This window comes from Labeo rohita, chromosome 3 (genome assembly GCF_022985175.1).
Source record: "Labeo rohita strain BAU-BD-2019 chromosome 3, IGBB_LRoh.1.0, whole genome shotgun sequence".
Lineage (NCBI taxonomy): Eukaryota > Metazoa > Chordata > Actinopteri > Cypriniformes > Cyprinidae > Labeo > Labeo rohita.
In genome coordinates, this window is record NC_066871.1 from 2634155 (window position 1) to 2651991 (window position 17837).

At 31.3% G+C, this 17837-nt stretch overlaps 1 protein-coding gene across 1 annotated transcript; it reads right to left on the minus strand.

The window, feature by feature from the left end:
- Positions 1-4081: 4081 nt before the first annotated feature.
- On the minus strand, positions 4082-13797 carry tspan34b (tetraspanin 34b). The gene is made up of 6 exons (XM_051106671.1): positions 13656-13797; positions 7096-7174; positions 6422-6637; positions 4780-4854; positions 4589-4695; positions 4082-4203 (listed from the first exon to the last, which is right to left on the minus strand). The coding sequence occupies exons 2-5, from the start codon at positions 7150-7152 to the stop codon at positions 4606-4608; spliced, it is 438 nt and encodes a 145-aa protein (XP_050962628.1). The 5' UTR covers positions 7153-7174; positions 13656-13797; the 3' UTR covers positions 4082-4203; positions 4589-4605.
- Positions 13798-17837: the final 4040 nt, after the last annotated feature.

Genomic DNA, 17837 nt, shown 5'->3' on the forward strand with positions numbered 1-17837 from the left:
GTTTTACCAAACTTTTTAAAAATGCATACATTTAATTATATGTTATATTTATTAATTTGTTTATTTATTTATTTATTATTCACGATCAGGTAAAGGAGTGCTTTTTATGACGCACGAGTTATATGTTTGTAGCTAAATTATTTACTTAATTTGATTGTAATTTATTTATTTTAAATATTTATTTGGTCATTTTTACCAAACTTTTTTTTTAAAAATGCACACATTTAATTATATAGGCCTGATATTTATTATTATATTTATTATTGTATTTATTTATTAATTTATTCACGATCGTGTAAAGGAGTGATTTTTATGTCGCACGAACTATATATTTGTAGGTAAATTATTTACTTTATTTTATTGTAATTTACTTCTTTTAAATATTTAATTAGTAATTTTAACCAAACTTTTAAAAAAAATGCATACATTTAATTATATGTAGGCCTAATATTTATTATTATATTTATTATTGTATTTATTTATTTATTTATTTATTTATTCACAATCAGTTAAAGGAATGATTTTTACGTCGTACGAACTATATATTTGTAGGTAAATTATTTACTTTATTTTATTGTGATTTACTTCTTTTAAATATTTAATTAGTAATTTTAACCAAACTTTAAAAAAATGCATACATTTAATTATATGTATGCCTAATATTTATTATTATATTTATTATTGTATTTATTTATTAATTTATTCACGATCGGGTAAAGGAGTGATTTTTATGTCGCACGAACTATATATTTGTAGGTAAATTATTTACTTTATTTTATTGTAATTTACTTCTTTTAAATATTTAATTAGTAATTTTAACGAAACTTTAAAAAAATGCATACATTTAATTATATGTATGCCTAATATTTATTATTATATTTATTATTGTATTTATTTATTAATTTATTCACGATCGGGTAAAGGAGTGATTTTTATGTCGCACGAACTATATATTTGTAGGTAAATTATTTACTTTATTTTATTGTAATTTACTTCTTTTAAATATTTAATTAGTAATTTTAACCAAACTTTAAAAAAAAATGCATACATTTAATTATATGTAGGCCTAATATTTATTATTATATTTATTATTGTATTTATTAATTAATTTATTCACAATCAGGTAAAGGAATGATTTTTACGTCGCACGAACTATATATTTGTAGGTAAATTATTTACTTGATTTTATTGCAATTAATTTTTAAACCTCTAACTGATCATTTTTACCAAATTTTGTTTTAAATGCATACATTTGCATACATGCCTGATAAGTATTTCTTTGTGTTTCTTGTGTCTCTTAATTGCACCTTTGCGAATGGCAAAACAAACGTACAGTAATGTGGCATTTTTCAGAGCAATAACATTATAACCCTTAAAACGAAAAAGAAAACAAAAGAACATTAAGACAGGCTACACAAGTAAAAAAAAAAAAAAAAAAAAAAAACCCTGAAAAACATAATAGCGAATATAGGCCTATAAATAATTCACAACAATGAAAAACGCAATATTTTAATGAATATCTTTATGTAGTTTCTAATTCTTAAGAAACATGTTCTTATTGTAAATGAGTTTAAGACTTTTTACAAGGGAAAATCTAGGCAAAGTCTTGAGAAACTTGTTTTTGTGAATAAAAAAAAACACAATGTAGGCTAACACAAAGAAATTAACAAGATCAATAGCATGGTCACTGCCAGAAAAGTTTAAATCACGGTTGATCCATTTTGCTAGTAGTACGTCCAATGACAAACTACTACAGTTTGTCGTTGGACGTCAGTTCACGGGATGCATGGAGCTGTCAGTCGTTTGGCGCCATTGTAACTTTCTACCACTAGAAGGCAGTAGAGTTAATGTCTGTTTTCAATAAGACGTGAAGCCCTTTGGCCGCCAGAGAGCTTCACAGCCATGAACAATGATAGTAGTAGGATTAAACTGCTGTTCAGTTAGTAGCCAAGTCCATAAACCAACACAAGGGTGAGAAGATTGATATTTTTCATTTTTCATATTACTTTGGGTAGGGATTTGGGAGTTTGGAGTTTTATTTATTGCTCAAATTGTTGGAATTCATCCCCATTTACAAAATCATCTTTTAACCAGTTACTGTATGCAGTAAAATGTCCTATAATGTCCTATAAATGGACTTGAAAGACTTGAAAAAGAAATGACCATCACGAACAGATTGAAATATTGCCTTTATAATTATTGTCAAAATAAACATCTTACATAAACATTTTAGCAACATGATATAATCTAAATTTTTCATGTAAAATACTTTATACATCACAGAATTTAAAATAAAACATTGTGCTTTATTACACGAACAGGCACGGTATTTAAAATGGCTTTGGTTTGTAAAAAGTTTACAATAAATTACAATCAGCAACATTTGTTAGAAAATATTTGGCCTTTTTGGTCATTGCACATATAATGTCAGTAGGAAAAACCCCTCAGTGTGATCAAAATTACAAAAATAATGCCGTGGGTGTTTATGCAATTAAACAAAGCATTTCGTTTTTAAATAAGAAAACACATCTTGCATAGGCAAAGTAAAAAAAGAAAAGTAAACAAAAAAATTATTATAATCAGTCTCACAGATACATTAAGCATTAAAACTAAACACTAAAACAGCTCATTTTAACATAACTACGGTAAAACGGGATCTCTCAAAACTCAGGCTTAACAGTCTGAATTTACTTCTCTTTTGTGGATTTATAGGTCATATTGTGTGATACAGTTTGAAATGATTGAAAAAGTCACAGTGATATTAAGACAGATGATCCCCCTCGTCCTCAGTCACCCACAGGAGTCATCAGAGAGATATTCGAACTAAAGCAGAGATGTTAATTCCGTTTTGACCCTATCTTACAATACAGGACCATAGAGACGATCATCGCCGCAAGCTGAAATTGTGAACAGAGAGAGAAATAATTAGTCACGCTTCTTCAGAAATGTCATAAGTGGCCTTTTGTATTTGGGTGCAATTAGATTTAGGTTGTGATTATTCACCTGACAAGGGAAATAAATGCTTTAACCATTTAAGACAACAGGCAAAATTTACTGTATTTGTTTCCCTAAAAAGACTAGAATTTGCTGACAGTTTAACTGAGGCCAGTCCAAGATAAAGATGCGTTTGTCTGTTAATCAGAACAGATTTAAAGAAATTCAGCATTACATCACTTGCTTATCAGTGGATCCTCTACAGTGAATGGGTGCCGTCTAAACAGCTGATAAAAACATCACAGTAATTCACAAGTAATTCACACCACTCCAGTCCATCAGTTAACATGTTGTGAAGTGAAAAATTGCTCTGTTTGTAAGAAACACATCAATTATTAAGACGTTTTAAACTTCAAACTGTTACTTCTGGCCAAAATATCCATAAAAGTATTTGTTTTTGCATGTAAACAGTGCTTGATCTGTGCATATTTCTCTCCTGATTCAAACGAGATGTCTTTTTCACTGGAGAAAGCAATATTATGAATAGAGGACTCGTATTTTAGCTGGAAGCAATGGTTTTAAAAAGACTTGAAGATGGATTTGTTTCTTACAAGCAGCTTTTCTTTTCACAAGATGTTAATTGATGGGCTGAAGTGGTGTGGATTACTTTTGGATTACGTTAATGTTTTTATCAGCTGTTCGGCACCCATTCACTGCAGAGGATCCATTGGTGAGCAAGTGATATGCAAATGTCTACAAATCTGTTCTGATGAAGAAACAAACTCATCTTGGATGAGTTGAGGGTGAGTAAATTTTAAGCAAATTTAAATGTTTACAAAAATGGACAAAAAAAGATACTGTACAAAAGTGTGCACGACTGATATCCTCGCTTCTAAAATGTGAGCACAATGATTTACAGAAAGAAAGGATGTATGGTACCTCAAGAGCAGCGATGCCCAATGCTACAGCTATGATGATAACCGCATTATCATCTATTAGCTTCTTCAGGGCTGGGAAACAACCTGATTTAGACTAAGAAAAAAACAGACAAAATGTTATGATATTTATATGCTGCATGATATAACCAAAAAGCATGTAAACTAGAATTGATTCAAGGAATAAACATGCAAAGAGATGAACCCACCAAAATAAAGCTGCATTCTCACTGCATGGACTGATATCACAGCATTGATCTGGGTAAACACTGTATTTGTCCACAAAGGGAGAACCTGTGAAATCTGTATAGTTGTTGAATCCACAGCAGTTCAGCTAAAGGAGAGACAGAAGAAATAAAGAGTTTTGACATCAGCTAAATTCAGCCAAATGTACTTGAAGTGACATTTCTGACAATGGACGTTAATATATAAATACTTTTTTTACTTGCTCAGCTGTTGTTGCACTCTTTTAAAGACTGTTCTTATATGAGGTAAAGTTCTCAAATGATCAAATGTACAATATTAAACTGGAAAATGCTTGCATATCATTTTATTTGAGTTTTAGGATTTTGTTTAATTAAAAAAAAATCTGTTTCTGTAATAATAATAATAGCAATTATGTTAAAAATAATAATACAACTACCACCAATAATAATAATGATAGCCTAATAATAATAATAACTTTTATTTCCTTCTTTATTAACTGAAGTGTCACAAACCGTGGTCATGGTAGTGTTCAGTAGTCCAGTGATATCTGGATTTTATCATAATCTTTTCTGATGCTTTTGACAACTTGGTTTCCGAACTCTTTTATCAGGTTTTCAGCCTGAAATATACAAATGAGTTTGAGTATTTCCTTGAGTTCAGTGCAGACAAAGGAGTATTTTATATATGGGGTGTACAGACTTACCAGAGGCTTAAAGACCAGTAGCACAATCGCTCCAGCAACTTCAGCAATGAACACAATCAGAATAATGATGAAGAACTGAGGAGAGAGATTGACAGACAGATTTAATGAATGAATGAAGGAACAAATAGAAGTTCACTACAGTAATCCACCTTTTAATAATTGACTAATGATTGCGATTGGTAATTACGACTTTTTACCTCACAATTTTGACTTTTTTCTCAGAATTGTTTTCTCAGAGTTTATATCTCGCAATTCTTTCTTTCTCAGCAATTGTGAGATATTGAGTCAGATATGTAAGATATAAACTCGGAATTCTGAGAACACATCAGTAAGATACAACTGTAAGATGCAAACGCTCATTTGCGAGAAAAAAAACAGAATTGCAAAATACAAACTCACATTTGAGAGAAAAAAAGTCAGATTTTTTCTTGCAATTTGATTTTATAACACGCATATTGCGAGTTTGTATCAATCATTTCTGAGAAAAAAGTAAGAATTGTAAGAATAGTTTATATCTTACAATTTTGACTGTATTTCTCAGAATTTCAGAATCAGAGTTTTTATGTCACAATTCTGACTTTACAACTTGCAATTGTGAGTTTATATCTTGCAAACCTGAGAAAAATTCAGAACTGCAAGATACAAACTCACATTTGCAAGAAAAATGTCTTTTTATCTTGCAGTTCTGACTTTGTAACTCTCATCTGCGAGTTTATATTATGCAATTCTGTTTATATTATGCAATTCTTGCGAGATATAAATTTGCATTTGTAAGAAAAAAAGAAAAAATTGCAAGATACAAACAAAAAAGTCAGAATTGCAAGATGTATCACGCAATTCTGACTTAACTCACAATTGCGAGTTTATATCTTGCAAATCTGAGAAAAAAAAGTCAGAATTGCAAGACACAAATTCGCATTTGCGAGAAAAAAGTCAGAATTTTTATCTTGCAATTCTGACTTTATAATTGCAGTTGAGTTTATATCATGCAATTCTGAGAAAAAAGTAGAATTACAAGATTTAAACTTGTATTTGTAAGAAAAAGTCAGAATTGCACAATACAAACTCGCATTTGCGAGAAAATTCTGTCTATAACTCTTTTATTGTAAGTTTATATCAATAATTTAAAAAGAAGTAAGAATTGCAAGTTTATATCTCACAATTTCTACTTCACTTATATACTTTATTATGTATATATGAATACAAACACATTCATGTATATATTTAAAAAAATATTTACAAGTATATGTATTTATTATAATTTATATATAAATTATTTATATAATTATATATAAATAAAAATATGTTGTACATAAATAACATATTTCTCTTAAATATATACATTAATTTGTGTGTATTTATATATACATAATAATTACACACAGTACATGCACATATTAGGCAAATTCAAACTTTTATTTTGTATGTGATTAATCGTTTGACAGCCCTAATATGTATATGACATTTATACAGTCCTTTAAATGTAAACCAAAAGCTAAACATAAAAAGTTATTGTTGTTTTTTGTTTTATATTTCACTTTTTCACTTTAAATTTCACTTTTGGATGAACTGTCTCTTTAAGGGTGTACACATTGTGTGAACTTCATTACAGTATGTGTGGTTTCAGTGTACTGTGACGTACCATCAGCAGCATACACCTGCTCTCTTTGATCGCCCCACAGCAGCCCAGGAAGCCCATGATGAGCAGCAGAGCGCCCACTGCGATTAGGAGGTATCCCACATTCTGCACCTGCTGCAGCTCACTTGGAGCTCCGTCTATTTTGTTCAAAAAACCCAGGATAGATCCACTGTCTACCTTCACCCAGATCCCCACACCCAGAATAGCTGCTCCTGCCAGCTGCACCACAAAAACACAAACAGATTTGATTTAAACACATGCCATGGCTCTCATATCAACACCCTAAAATGTATTTAGACCACTGCAAGCAGACAAGATACTTATTTTGCCTTCACAGCATCAGCGTGTTTTGTAGCAATACGATTTGCATGTGACCCAGCTAAACCACATGGAAATCAGATATTTGCTTGTTTGCTGGTCTCTTACTTAGATTTGGAGAAAATTAGGCAACACTTTTATCACAATTGGTATTCAATATATAGTCTAGAAAATAGCAGCTGAGAACACAAACGTAAATAGATGTTTTGGAGTGAGATGAACTATTTACTCTAGATGTGTCACTGTCTTTATGCAAAACACAGCCGCACAGTCAGGTGACATTAAACCAGGAAAACCTGAAGTGACTTTGACTTTGATTGCAAATATAATCAGCTCAAGCAAACATGAGCTTTACTTACAAAGATGATTCCATTGAAGAGGAACATCATCGTTTTCAAAAATCCAAAGCAACCCATTTTTATTGGATGGATATGACACCTAAAAAAAATATAATAAACAAGAATTAACAACAGAGAACTTAGAATTGTTCATATTTGCATTTTTATTTAATGAATATACAATAAACACCATTGCTTGCATGATTTTGTGAGACAAAGTACACTGTAAGTCCAGGAAATGCTGCCAGGAAAAGATGGTGGTTTTGCGGTAGTAAATTATTTAACTACAACTCTCGTTAAACCCAAAACGCTTGTCTCACAGGTCAAAAGTTCATGTGAACCACACAAGCTCTTTAATAAGCTTTTCTTGAAAAGTAAACATAAAATATTGTAACACTCCAAGAATACGCCTCATTCTAAGTACCTGAAATTAGCCCTTGCTCAACACTAAGGACGGGTCAACAAATTTAATTCCAACAAGGTGTGTAATTCCAACAAATGCAATACAATGCTCTACAAACATACGCCATATGCAGTTCTCTTTAAGGTCAGATCCGTGTTTTAATAGAGTTGAATAGACCAAAGGACCTGAGGTAATATTTAAAGAGGCTTTGAAAAAAGCTTTTTGTAGGGAACACAATGGGAGAGAGACAAAAACCGTTCTTTACTTTTCCACACATGCAGGAGGTCCAAAAGTCCAAGATAAGAAATAACAACCCTAGTGAAAAATAAATATACTAAAATGTATTTAAAATACATTTACTTCATGCTAAGTATTCTACAAATACATTTACATATTATGGACTTAATAGAAATATCCTGCAATTGTACGTTTAGTATACTAAACTGATATATTTAAAGCAAATTTTGTACTTAACGCACTTTAATTGTGTGAAGGTACTGCTGAAGTCCAACTAAAGATTTACTTAAGTATAGCTGATTGTGCTACAGTGGAATTACTGCAATTATACTTTAGGTACACTTTAAATATTTTGCATTTAAAGACTGATATTATTCAAAGATCACACAATCCTCATCAATAGTGACATTAAAACATATTTTAGGCTTTACAAGTAAGTACAAGTAGTACAATTTTTTTATATCAGTCTCAAAGTCTTAAGTGATATGTCAGTAAATGTGGTAATAGACTTGAACTATACTTAGTATAAAATAAATGCATTTTAAATCTATTACTTTTTTTACTAGGGAAGATTCTGCACTCAAACATACTCAAATAAATCACTGAAAACCATAACTTGTATTTTTATTTAGGCATATGTTTTATTTATAATAATTATTTTATAACTTTAAAAAATATATTTTTAGAAATTTTATTTTAAAAATATATACAATTTTTTATACATTTTTAAATAATGTCAAGTAACATTTGATATCTACATATTATATTTTTAAATTATATTTATTAAGGCTGTCACGATTCCTTGATTTAGTTTGAGTACTCGATTTATAAAAAATCCTCGACTGCAATTTGCCAGCGTCAAGTTTGCAAGTTTTGATGTCCACATATTCAGGAACGTGCAGTGGCTGTAGCATTTCTGTCAGATAGAAACGGCCAATTAATAAAGATTAAGTAGACATTTGAATTAAATGTTTTTTAGTCAATATAAAAAACAAGGATTAGATCACACTGTAAAGCGTAAAAACAATCGTCAGGCCATTGGCGCCCTCTGCAGGCATTTGGTATAATGCATAATGTACATTAGCTATGTATTTTAACAGTTTTGTTCAATTAAACCATATAATTACTTGCTTTTAAAACTTTATTTGAACAAATTATTATTACCTTATTGCTATTACATGTATATTTTAAGTAATTTCAAAGGCTATTGTCAGCTTAGGTCTATTTTTATTGCCACAAAAAAATGAATCATAAATATCCGATTACTCGATTAATCGTCAGAATAATCGACAGATTACTCGATCACCAAAATAATCATTAGTGACATCTTAACACACACACACACACAATCCGATTACTTGATTATCGTCAGAATAATCGACAGATTACTCGATTACCAAAATAATCATTAGTGACATCTTAACACACACACACATGTTTGTTTTTGTAAATTGTGGAGACTTTCCATAGACTTTTATAGTTTTTATACTGCCCAAACGATATTGTCTATCCCCTAACCCAACCCTAACCCTAAACCTACCCCTTACAGAAAACATGTTTGCATTGTTACATTTTCAGATCAACATCATTTACTATTTTTAATCATTTTTTAACATTATGGGGACCGGCTATTTCAGGTTTTACTATCCTTGTGGGGACATTTGGTCCCCACAATGTAGCAAAAACAAGTACACACACACACACACACACACAATCTGATTACTCGATTAATCGTCAGAATAATCCAACGATTATTCGATTAACAAAATAATCATTAATGATGTTGTTATATTTACTCACACACATATATATGTATAAATCTATGCATACATACACACACACACACACACACACATATAATATAAATTAATTGTTACATATATGTACATATGCATATGCTTGTAACTGGAAAAATGATACCATTTTTAATTATGCCCCATGTCTTTTGAAAGTTGTCATTCGTGTTCGTTTGATAATTAACGCTTGACTACGTTGCGAAAACAATTACTGCCAGTGACTCTATGGAAACAAGGTGAGAGGATTTTACAAGAGCATTTCCTTTAAAACACAATATAAAGTCCGAGAGACGAGAACACTCTGCACCTTTCAGAGAGGCTTTACTGTAACCTGATCATCTCTGAACACATATAACGTCATTTAATGAGCTATACTTCTGTTTATTGTCCACCAACATGACAATCTGTAAGGTGCTGTCAGGTGACGCATCCCTTCCTGCTATAAGCTCAGGTCACTTATTATGCCTTTATAGAACTTTAAATAGGTTTCATCGCACCGTCCATAAACATTTAAGGCCACTTGTTACCCAAGGTTACGTACTGTTTCTCAGATATAATACCGGAAGCATGAAAATGCTGCATTTAAGCACCGTTCCATAAAACAACCGTGCACTACTGAAGTTTTTGACGTGAGGTCAGAGTTCGTTTAGGTTTAAGATGAACAGAAGTTTCTGATCGGGTCATTGTCCAAAGACAGATGAGATAAACATTTAAAAACCATCAATAAAGTACTATTGATGTGAAGTGTTTCACAATTACAGATGGACAGTTACTGTCAAATGTGCCATGAGTAGTCTTCAAATGTTATGACAGGTTGTAAAATATAATTAAATTATAAAGTCAGATTACGCCTCTTCTTTATTTGAGGACTCAATGGACTATTTAAATATATTTAGATGTTTTTTTTTTTTTTTAAATGGATAATTTTCTTCAGTAGTAAAGACATTTATAAACGTTCTGTTTTAAATAAACGCTGTTCTATTAAAATGAAAATGTGTCATGGTTTCTTCAAAAATATGGAGTAATGAGGCTGAAAATTCAGCTTTGCATCACAGGAATAAATTACAGTTTAAAATATATTACAGTAGAAAATAGCTATTTTAAAAAGTAATAATATTTCACAATATTACTGATTTTACTGTGTTTTTGATCAAAAAAATGCAGGCTTGGTGAGCACAAGAAACTTCTTTTAGAAATATCATAGTAAAAGTTGCCTAAACAAACTTAAGATGACATAATATCATAATGATTTTAACATCAAAAGGTCAAAAGTCAGGTCAGTGTTTATCTGATGATTCTCAATGTATTGAAGTCCTCATTTGAAAATCTTTGCAAATGAAACCAAAAGCTTTTTGTCTTACAGTCTTCCAAAATCATTTGTTTGCTTCCATATTAGAGAGATTTTGATCTCTAAACTATTATCAACCTGGTCACCCATGAATATATACGTGAGTATGAGGAATAACCGAACACATTAAAAACAGCATGTTGGTATTTTATAGCCATGAGTCTTTGAAATAAAAATGCTTTCTATAGACGTGTGCAGTACGTGTAGCCTGCAGCATACACTGGTATACTTGTTTTTCCTACATGAAAATCATTCATAGGGGTGTGTTAATGTTTACTCTCTGTGTTCTGCATCATCAATCCGGTTTTGGAACCCCTGAAAATCAACGCTAGCATATCGGGTTTCCTCATTTTGATATTGTTTCAGAGGTAAATCAAAGGCAACAGCGCATGGCAAAAGCAGATGCAATGAAGATAAAGCAGGCTTTGTGTTGGTCAGAACATTGTCTTTCTGAGATCTGGGTACTGACCCACGTCTGCTCATTTCCGCGAGAGATGGACGTGGACAATGTCTCTTGGATTGTATTATCTGATGCATAATATACAAATGAGTGTTTAAAGTGCAGTTAAATATTACAGTTTTTAACTGTGCATTATAATGCACCTCGTTTACAAATACACTCAATATAGAGATATTAAAACAGGAAAAAATCCCCATGTGAAGTCTAAAATTTTATTTTGACAAAATAACTTATTGATTTGTTCTTAAGTGCTCCTGATTGTCTAAATTAATATGATTTTGTCCTTAGATTAGTTTTTATTGAAGTCAAGTTAATATTTGCAAGCTCACTTACAAACTCTACCATGTATTACCATGATATTCTCTCATTGTCATGGTGGTCATACTATGGTATTCTTTAAAATACTCTACAGCATAGTAAATGAGCATGGCACAGTAAAAATGGTAATGTAAAAGTATATAGTACTTTGAAACCATATATGGCTTTCAAATAGTTTTATTACAGTTATTATTACGGTATTAGCAATTTACTTCTTTGTAAAAGTCCATTTACCATAGTATCAACATTTTTTGGAAGTGGTATCACTTGAAATACCATAGAGTATAATGTAAATATGCGAACCTGGACCACAAAACCAGTCATAAGGGTAAAGTTTGTGAAAAACTGAGATAAATAAGAATAAATAAACTTTCTATTGATGTATGCTTTGTTAGAAAAGGACAATATTTGGCCGAGATATAAAAATCTGAGGGTGCAAATAAATCAAAATATTGAGAAAATCACCTTTAAAATTGTTAAATGAAGTTCTTAGCAATGCATATTACTAATCAAAAATTAAGTTTTGATATATTTCCGGTACACTGTAAAAAACAATTTGTTGAGTCAACTTAAAATAATTTGTAACCTGGCTGCCTTAAAATTTTGAGTTCAGTCAACTCAAAAAAAACTTTAAATGTTAAATTATACTAAGTGACAACTTAGATATTTGAGTTGAATCAACTTAAAATTTTAAGGCAGCTGGGTTACTTACCCATCTGTTAAGTTTAGCAAACACAAATATCTAAGTTGTTACTAAGTACAACTTAACATTTCAGGTTGACTAAACTTATTTTAGTTGATTGAACTTAAAATTTTAAGGCAGCAGGGTAACAAATTATTTTAAACTGACTCAACAAATTGTGTTTTTTTTATTTTTTACAGTGTAGGAAATTTACAAAATTTCTTAATGGAACATGATCTTTACTTAATATCCTAATGAATTTTGGCATTAAAAAAAATTATAATTTTGACCCATACAGTGTATTTTTGGCTATTGCTACAAATATACTTGTGCTACTTAAGACTGGTTTTGTGGTCCAGGGTCACATATTAATACTGGTATCATACAGTATATATATATATATACATATATATATATATATATATATATATATATATATATATATAAATTTTGATTTGATGTCAGTATGATTTTTTTTACAGAAAATAATAATAATAATATTTTTTTTTTTTTTTTAGCAAGGATGCATTAAATTGATCAAAAGCAACAGTAAAGACATTTATGTCACAAAAGATTTCTATTTCAAACTTTATTTTCATCAAAGAACCCTGAAAAACTTTTTTTTTTTTTCTGAACCGTAAGTTAGCACATTAGAATGATTTCTGAACGATCATGTGACACTGATGATGCTAAAAATTCAGCTTTGATCACAGGAATAAATTATAAATGCATAATTTAAAAATGCATTCGAATAGAAAACTATTATTTTGAATTGTAATATTATTTCACAATATTACTATATTTTGACCAAATAAATACAGCCTTCTTTCAAAAATATTTAAATGCCGTACTGACGCCAAACTTCTGCCGTGGTATTTTCGACAGAAGCGTTTGAGAAAGGAAGTCAAATGTCGGTTGACATCTTTGTTTGTCAGTAAATGTGGGCGACAACCAAAGCTTGATCAGTGGTGCATTGTTAATTAAAGTCACACTCGCGCTCCGCAAAACAATGACTCAGGACAAGCGAGGAAAAACCATCAAAACACGGATCTCTCATGAGATCTCAATCCGAATGGACGTGACACGGTCCTGAAGCTGTGAACATCACACGAACACACCTCACTAACAACACGACACCTTACGAGCTGTTTAAAACACTTATTTAACACCAGCCTGGATGAACGCGCACACAATTAAATACACTGATATTTGCAGAGAGCGTCAGGTTCAAGTTCTTTACTTCAAGGTGTTTTAAAGATACCTTTACTTCAAGGTAGGTTTAACGGTATTTTTACGATATATATCCTAGAGTAGCTTCACAAGGGAGAATCTCTTACCTTTAGTTAAATGTTTGAGGTTTGCAAATAAATCCCTGAGTGACTGACTGACTGTCAATTAGGCGAAGAGCGGTTATCTGCGCCTGCTGCTTTCTCTCGTCTGTCGCTCATGTGAAGGTGGTTTTTACAGGGAGGAGGGATGGAGTGAACAGGTGGGAGTGACACACGACGACTCCTTCTCTCTTCTCTCTCTAGAGAAGGAGAGAGTAGGTGTAATGCATCTGTAGTCACGGAGACTCATTAAATCACCCGGGCTCGGTCCTCTGAGGCACCTGATCAGCACAACTAACTTTGTGTCAACGGGAAAATGTGTGTTGGTAGCTGCAAAGCAAAATATTAGCGGGGATATGCGTATATGTGTACATGCAATGCATATTTAGGCTTTTCTGTATTAATTTTTTGTTACGTGTAAGAGTATAATTATGGATTAAGATCTAGGAGGAAATTATGACATCACACGTTAGGAAGAAAAGGGTCACGCAAACAATAAAACTGATGTCATAATCCCGGCGGATCCCAAGACAAGAAAATCAAGAAAATGAAACCGCAATTTACAATGGAGCAAAAGAAACGAAAAAGAAAGAGTTTGATGTTTGACAAAATGGATTTTAAGAATAGTTTGTGGGAGTTTTTGGACAATTGCTGTGCTTATGGGGCCTTAAATAATATATAATTTATTTAAAAAACAAAACAAAAAAACTATACAATTTTTAAAAATTTAAAAATTAAATCAAATTGAATTAAAAGTGAAAAAAAGAAAGTTCATAAAATTGATAGAAATTCAGAATTTCAAAGAAAGAACTTAAAAGATCTTTCTTTGAAAAGTATTGTATGAAATTGTATTAAATTGATCAAAAGTGGCAATAAAGACATTTATAAAGTTTTAAAACATTTCTGTTTTAAATAAACACTCTTCTTTTGAGATGAAAATGTATCACCATTAATTAAAAAAGTTCATTGTTCATTATATATATATATAAAATGTAATCATAAAATCAGCTTAGGCCTCTTCCTTGTTTGAGGAATCTCTGGACTATATTAAATAGATTTAGATTTTTTATTTTTTATTTTTTTTGGACAGAAATACTTTTATTCAGCAAGGATGCATTAAATTGATCTAAATTGTAAATAAAGTAAAGACATTTAAAAAGTTTCAAAACATTTCTGTTTTTCTGTTCTGTTCTGTTGAGATTAAAATGTATCATTGTTAATTTAAAAAAAAATTAAATTGATTTAAAATAAAAAAGAAAGTTTATAAAATTGCTTTTTAATCTATATATGTTTAATCTATATATTAGATTAATCTATATGTAGAATCTATATGTATATATATATATATATATATATATATAAATTAGATAAGTAAATTAGATAAGTTAAATAGACCTCAGATTAAACAGTTAAATAATTCAACATACAAAAGCTTAAACAAATTTTCAAGGTGAAATAATTAAGGAAGGAAAGAGATAACAAAAAGCTTGTTACTAAAGAATGAGGAGAAAGTATAGGTTCAATACAAGTTAAAAGGGTTTAAAAAAATGAAAATTTCAACCAGAAGTTATTGCACTTTAAAACAAAAAACAGTTTCTTTATCAGTGCCTATTATTCTATAAACAACCTTCAACATCCACGAAACATTTTCATTCAAAAGGATTTTTAGACTATGAAAACCTTAAAACAAAACAAGGATTATTCCGAGAAACAATGACGTCAGTGTTCCACCTGTAGACAAACCAGCATTTTCCCAACCTCAACCAGCCAATTAAACAGGTAGCCGTCACTATTCCTGACAGTCTTAGACAAAGCTCAAGGCCTCGTGTTTAGTTATGACTCAACCCCCTCACATAACACTTCAAACAAGGTCATTGTGCTTTCAGTCACCGTTTTAATGTGTCCATCCAGAAACACTGCGCAGAATCCTTCTATCTTAAACATTTTCCAGGAACTTTGAAAGATGTAGACACAGTATGATGTACAAATAATAAAAACAACACATTTACATCAAAAACAACCACAAAACAAAGACATTCAAATGCACGCGACATAAGGGGAACTTTTTTTTTTTTTTTTAACCTGAGAGTTGAAGTATTCAATAACACTTCCCTGTGCAGTTTAGATTCAGAGCCATTCTCACGATTTCAGCATTATAGGCTTACCACTTCTCATGGACTAAGCTGCATAAACAAGTAAAATGTATAAGACTAATGTATTAGTCTTATACGCTACTTTCATCGACACAATTTACTAGTTTTAGTGCACATATTGTAAAACGGGTCACCAAACTTGTTCCTGAAGAGGCCGGTGTCCTGCAGAGTTTACCTCCAACTTTTCTCAACACATCTGCCTGGAAGCTTCAAGTATTCCAAGTAAGACCTTGATTAGCTGGTTCAGGTGTGTTTGATTAGGGTTGGAGCTAAACTCCGCAGGGACACCGGCCCTCCAGGACCCTTATTCTAAATGAATGTGCCCATGTTGTATTTTTGGAATGTTTACATGTAAACATTTGAACTAAAATAGCATCAGGTAGGTGAAATATGACCGTTGACTTACTAATGAACCGAACACCACCAACTAAGAATCTGAATGTAAGCATGTATATGAAAACAATTACAGTATATGTTGAATCATACTGAACTTTTGAAGAAAATAATGTTCCTTTGGTTAGAATTCCAGCTTACCAATATTCTAAATGTTTGAAAAATTCCAAAAGAAAATAAATTGGTAACACTTAAAGGGACGGTTCAACCCAAAAATGAAAATTCTGGCTCATTTACTCACCCTGAAGTTGTTCCAAACCTGTATGAATTTCTTTCAGCTGTTGAACAAAAAAAGAAGATAATTTGAAGAATGTTGGTAACCAAACAGTTGATGGAAGTCAATGGCTACGGTCAACATTTTGGCTACCATCATTCTTTAAAATATCTTCTTTTGTGCTCAAAAGACAGAAACTCATACTGGTTTGGAACAACTTATGGGTGAGCAGACGATGACAAAAATTTTATTTTTAAGTGAACTATCCATTTAAAGGAACAGTTGAGTCAAAATATTTAATTTGCTGAACATCACCATCACACTGTAAAAACAAACAAACAAACAAAAAAACACAATTTGTTGAGACAACTTAAAATAATGTTTCCCTGCTGCCTAGAAAATATTAAGTTCAGTCAACTCAAATAGGTTAAGTCAACTTGAAATGTTAAGTTGTACTAAGGGACAACTTAGATATTTAAGTTGACTAAACAAAAAATATTTTAAGTTGAATCAACAAATTATTTTTTACAGTGCAGTCCAAGATGTAGATGAGTTTGTTTCTTGACTACATCATCTTGACTACTCATCAATGGATCCCCCTGCAGTGAATGGGTGCCGTCAGAATGAGTGTAATAAAAACACCACAATAATCCAAAAGTGCATCAGTTAACATCTTGTGAAGCCAAAAGCTGAATGTTTGTAATAAACATCCATCATTAAGACACTTCAAACCATTGCTTCAGGCTAATATACAAGTCCAAAATCCATTATACTGCTTCCTCAAGTCAAAAAGGTCATCACGTCTAAATCAGGACAGAAATATGCACCCATTTACAAGCAAAAACAGTCCAAAACAGTTCTAAACAAATATGTTGGTGGATGTTGATGCGAGAGGACAACGGGAGACGGACTTGACGTTTTTAATCAGCTGTTTGGACTCTCATTCTGACCGCACCCATTCACTTCAGAGGATCCATTGTGTGAGCAAGTGATGTAATGCTGAACTTCTCTAAAACTGTTCTGATGAAGAAACAAACTCATTTGTATCTTGGATAGTGAAGGACTGATATAAATGGATATGTTTTGTAGAAACGTGTTGATAGTTACATACTTACAATTTAAGTATGGGGTAAGTGCACAGCTGCACTGTAGCTTAAGTTACGAATAATAAATACAATAAGTGGGCTAGAAATATTTCAGGCTACACACAAGAAACAGAAGTTTTTAAAAACGTGGATTGGACAAGGCAATGTAAATAAATTGAAGTTTTAATGAAGCAGTATGTGTTTCTGCAAGGTACAGCAGACATATGTTAATTATATCACCCTGATTTGGATCATAAGATTAAGAGCTTGGATTAAGAAAAATCTGGTGTAAACATTAACGTTTGTTCATACAGTGTCAGCAGAAGTACAGTTTTGTTTTTCTGTG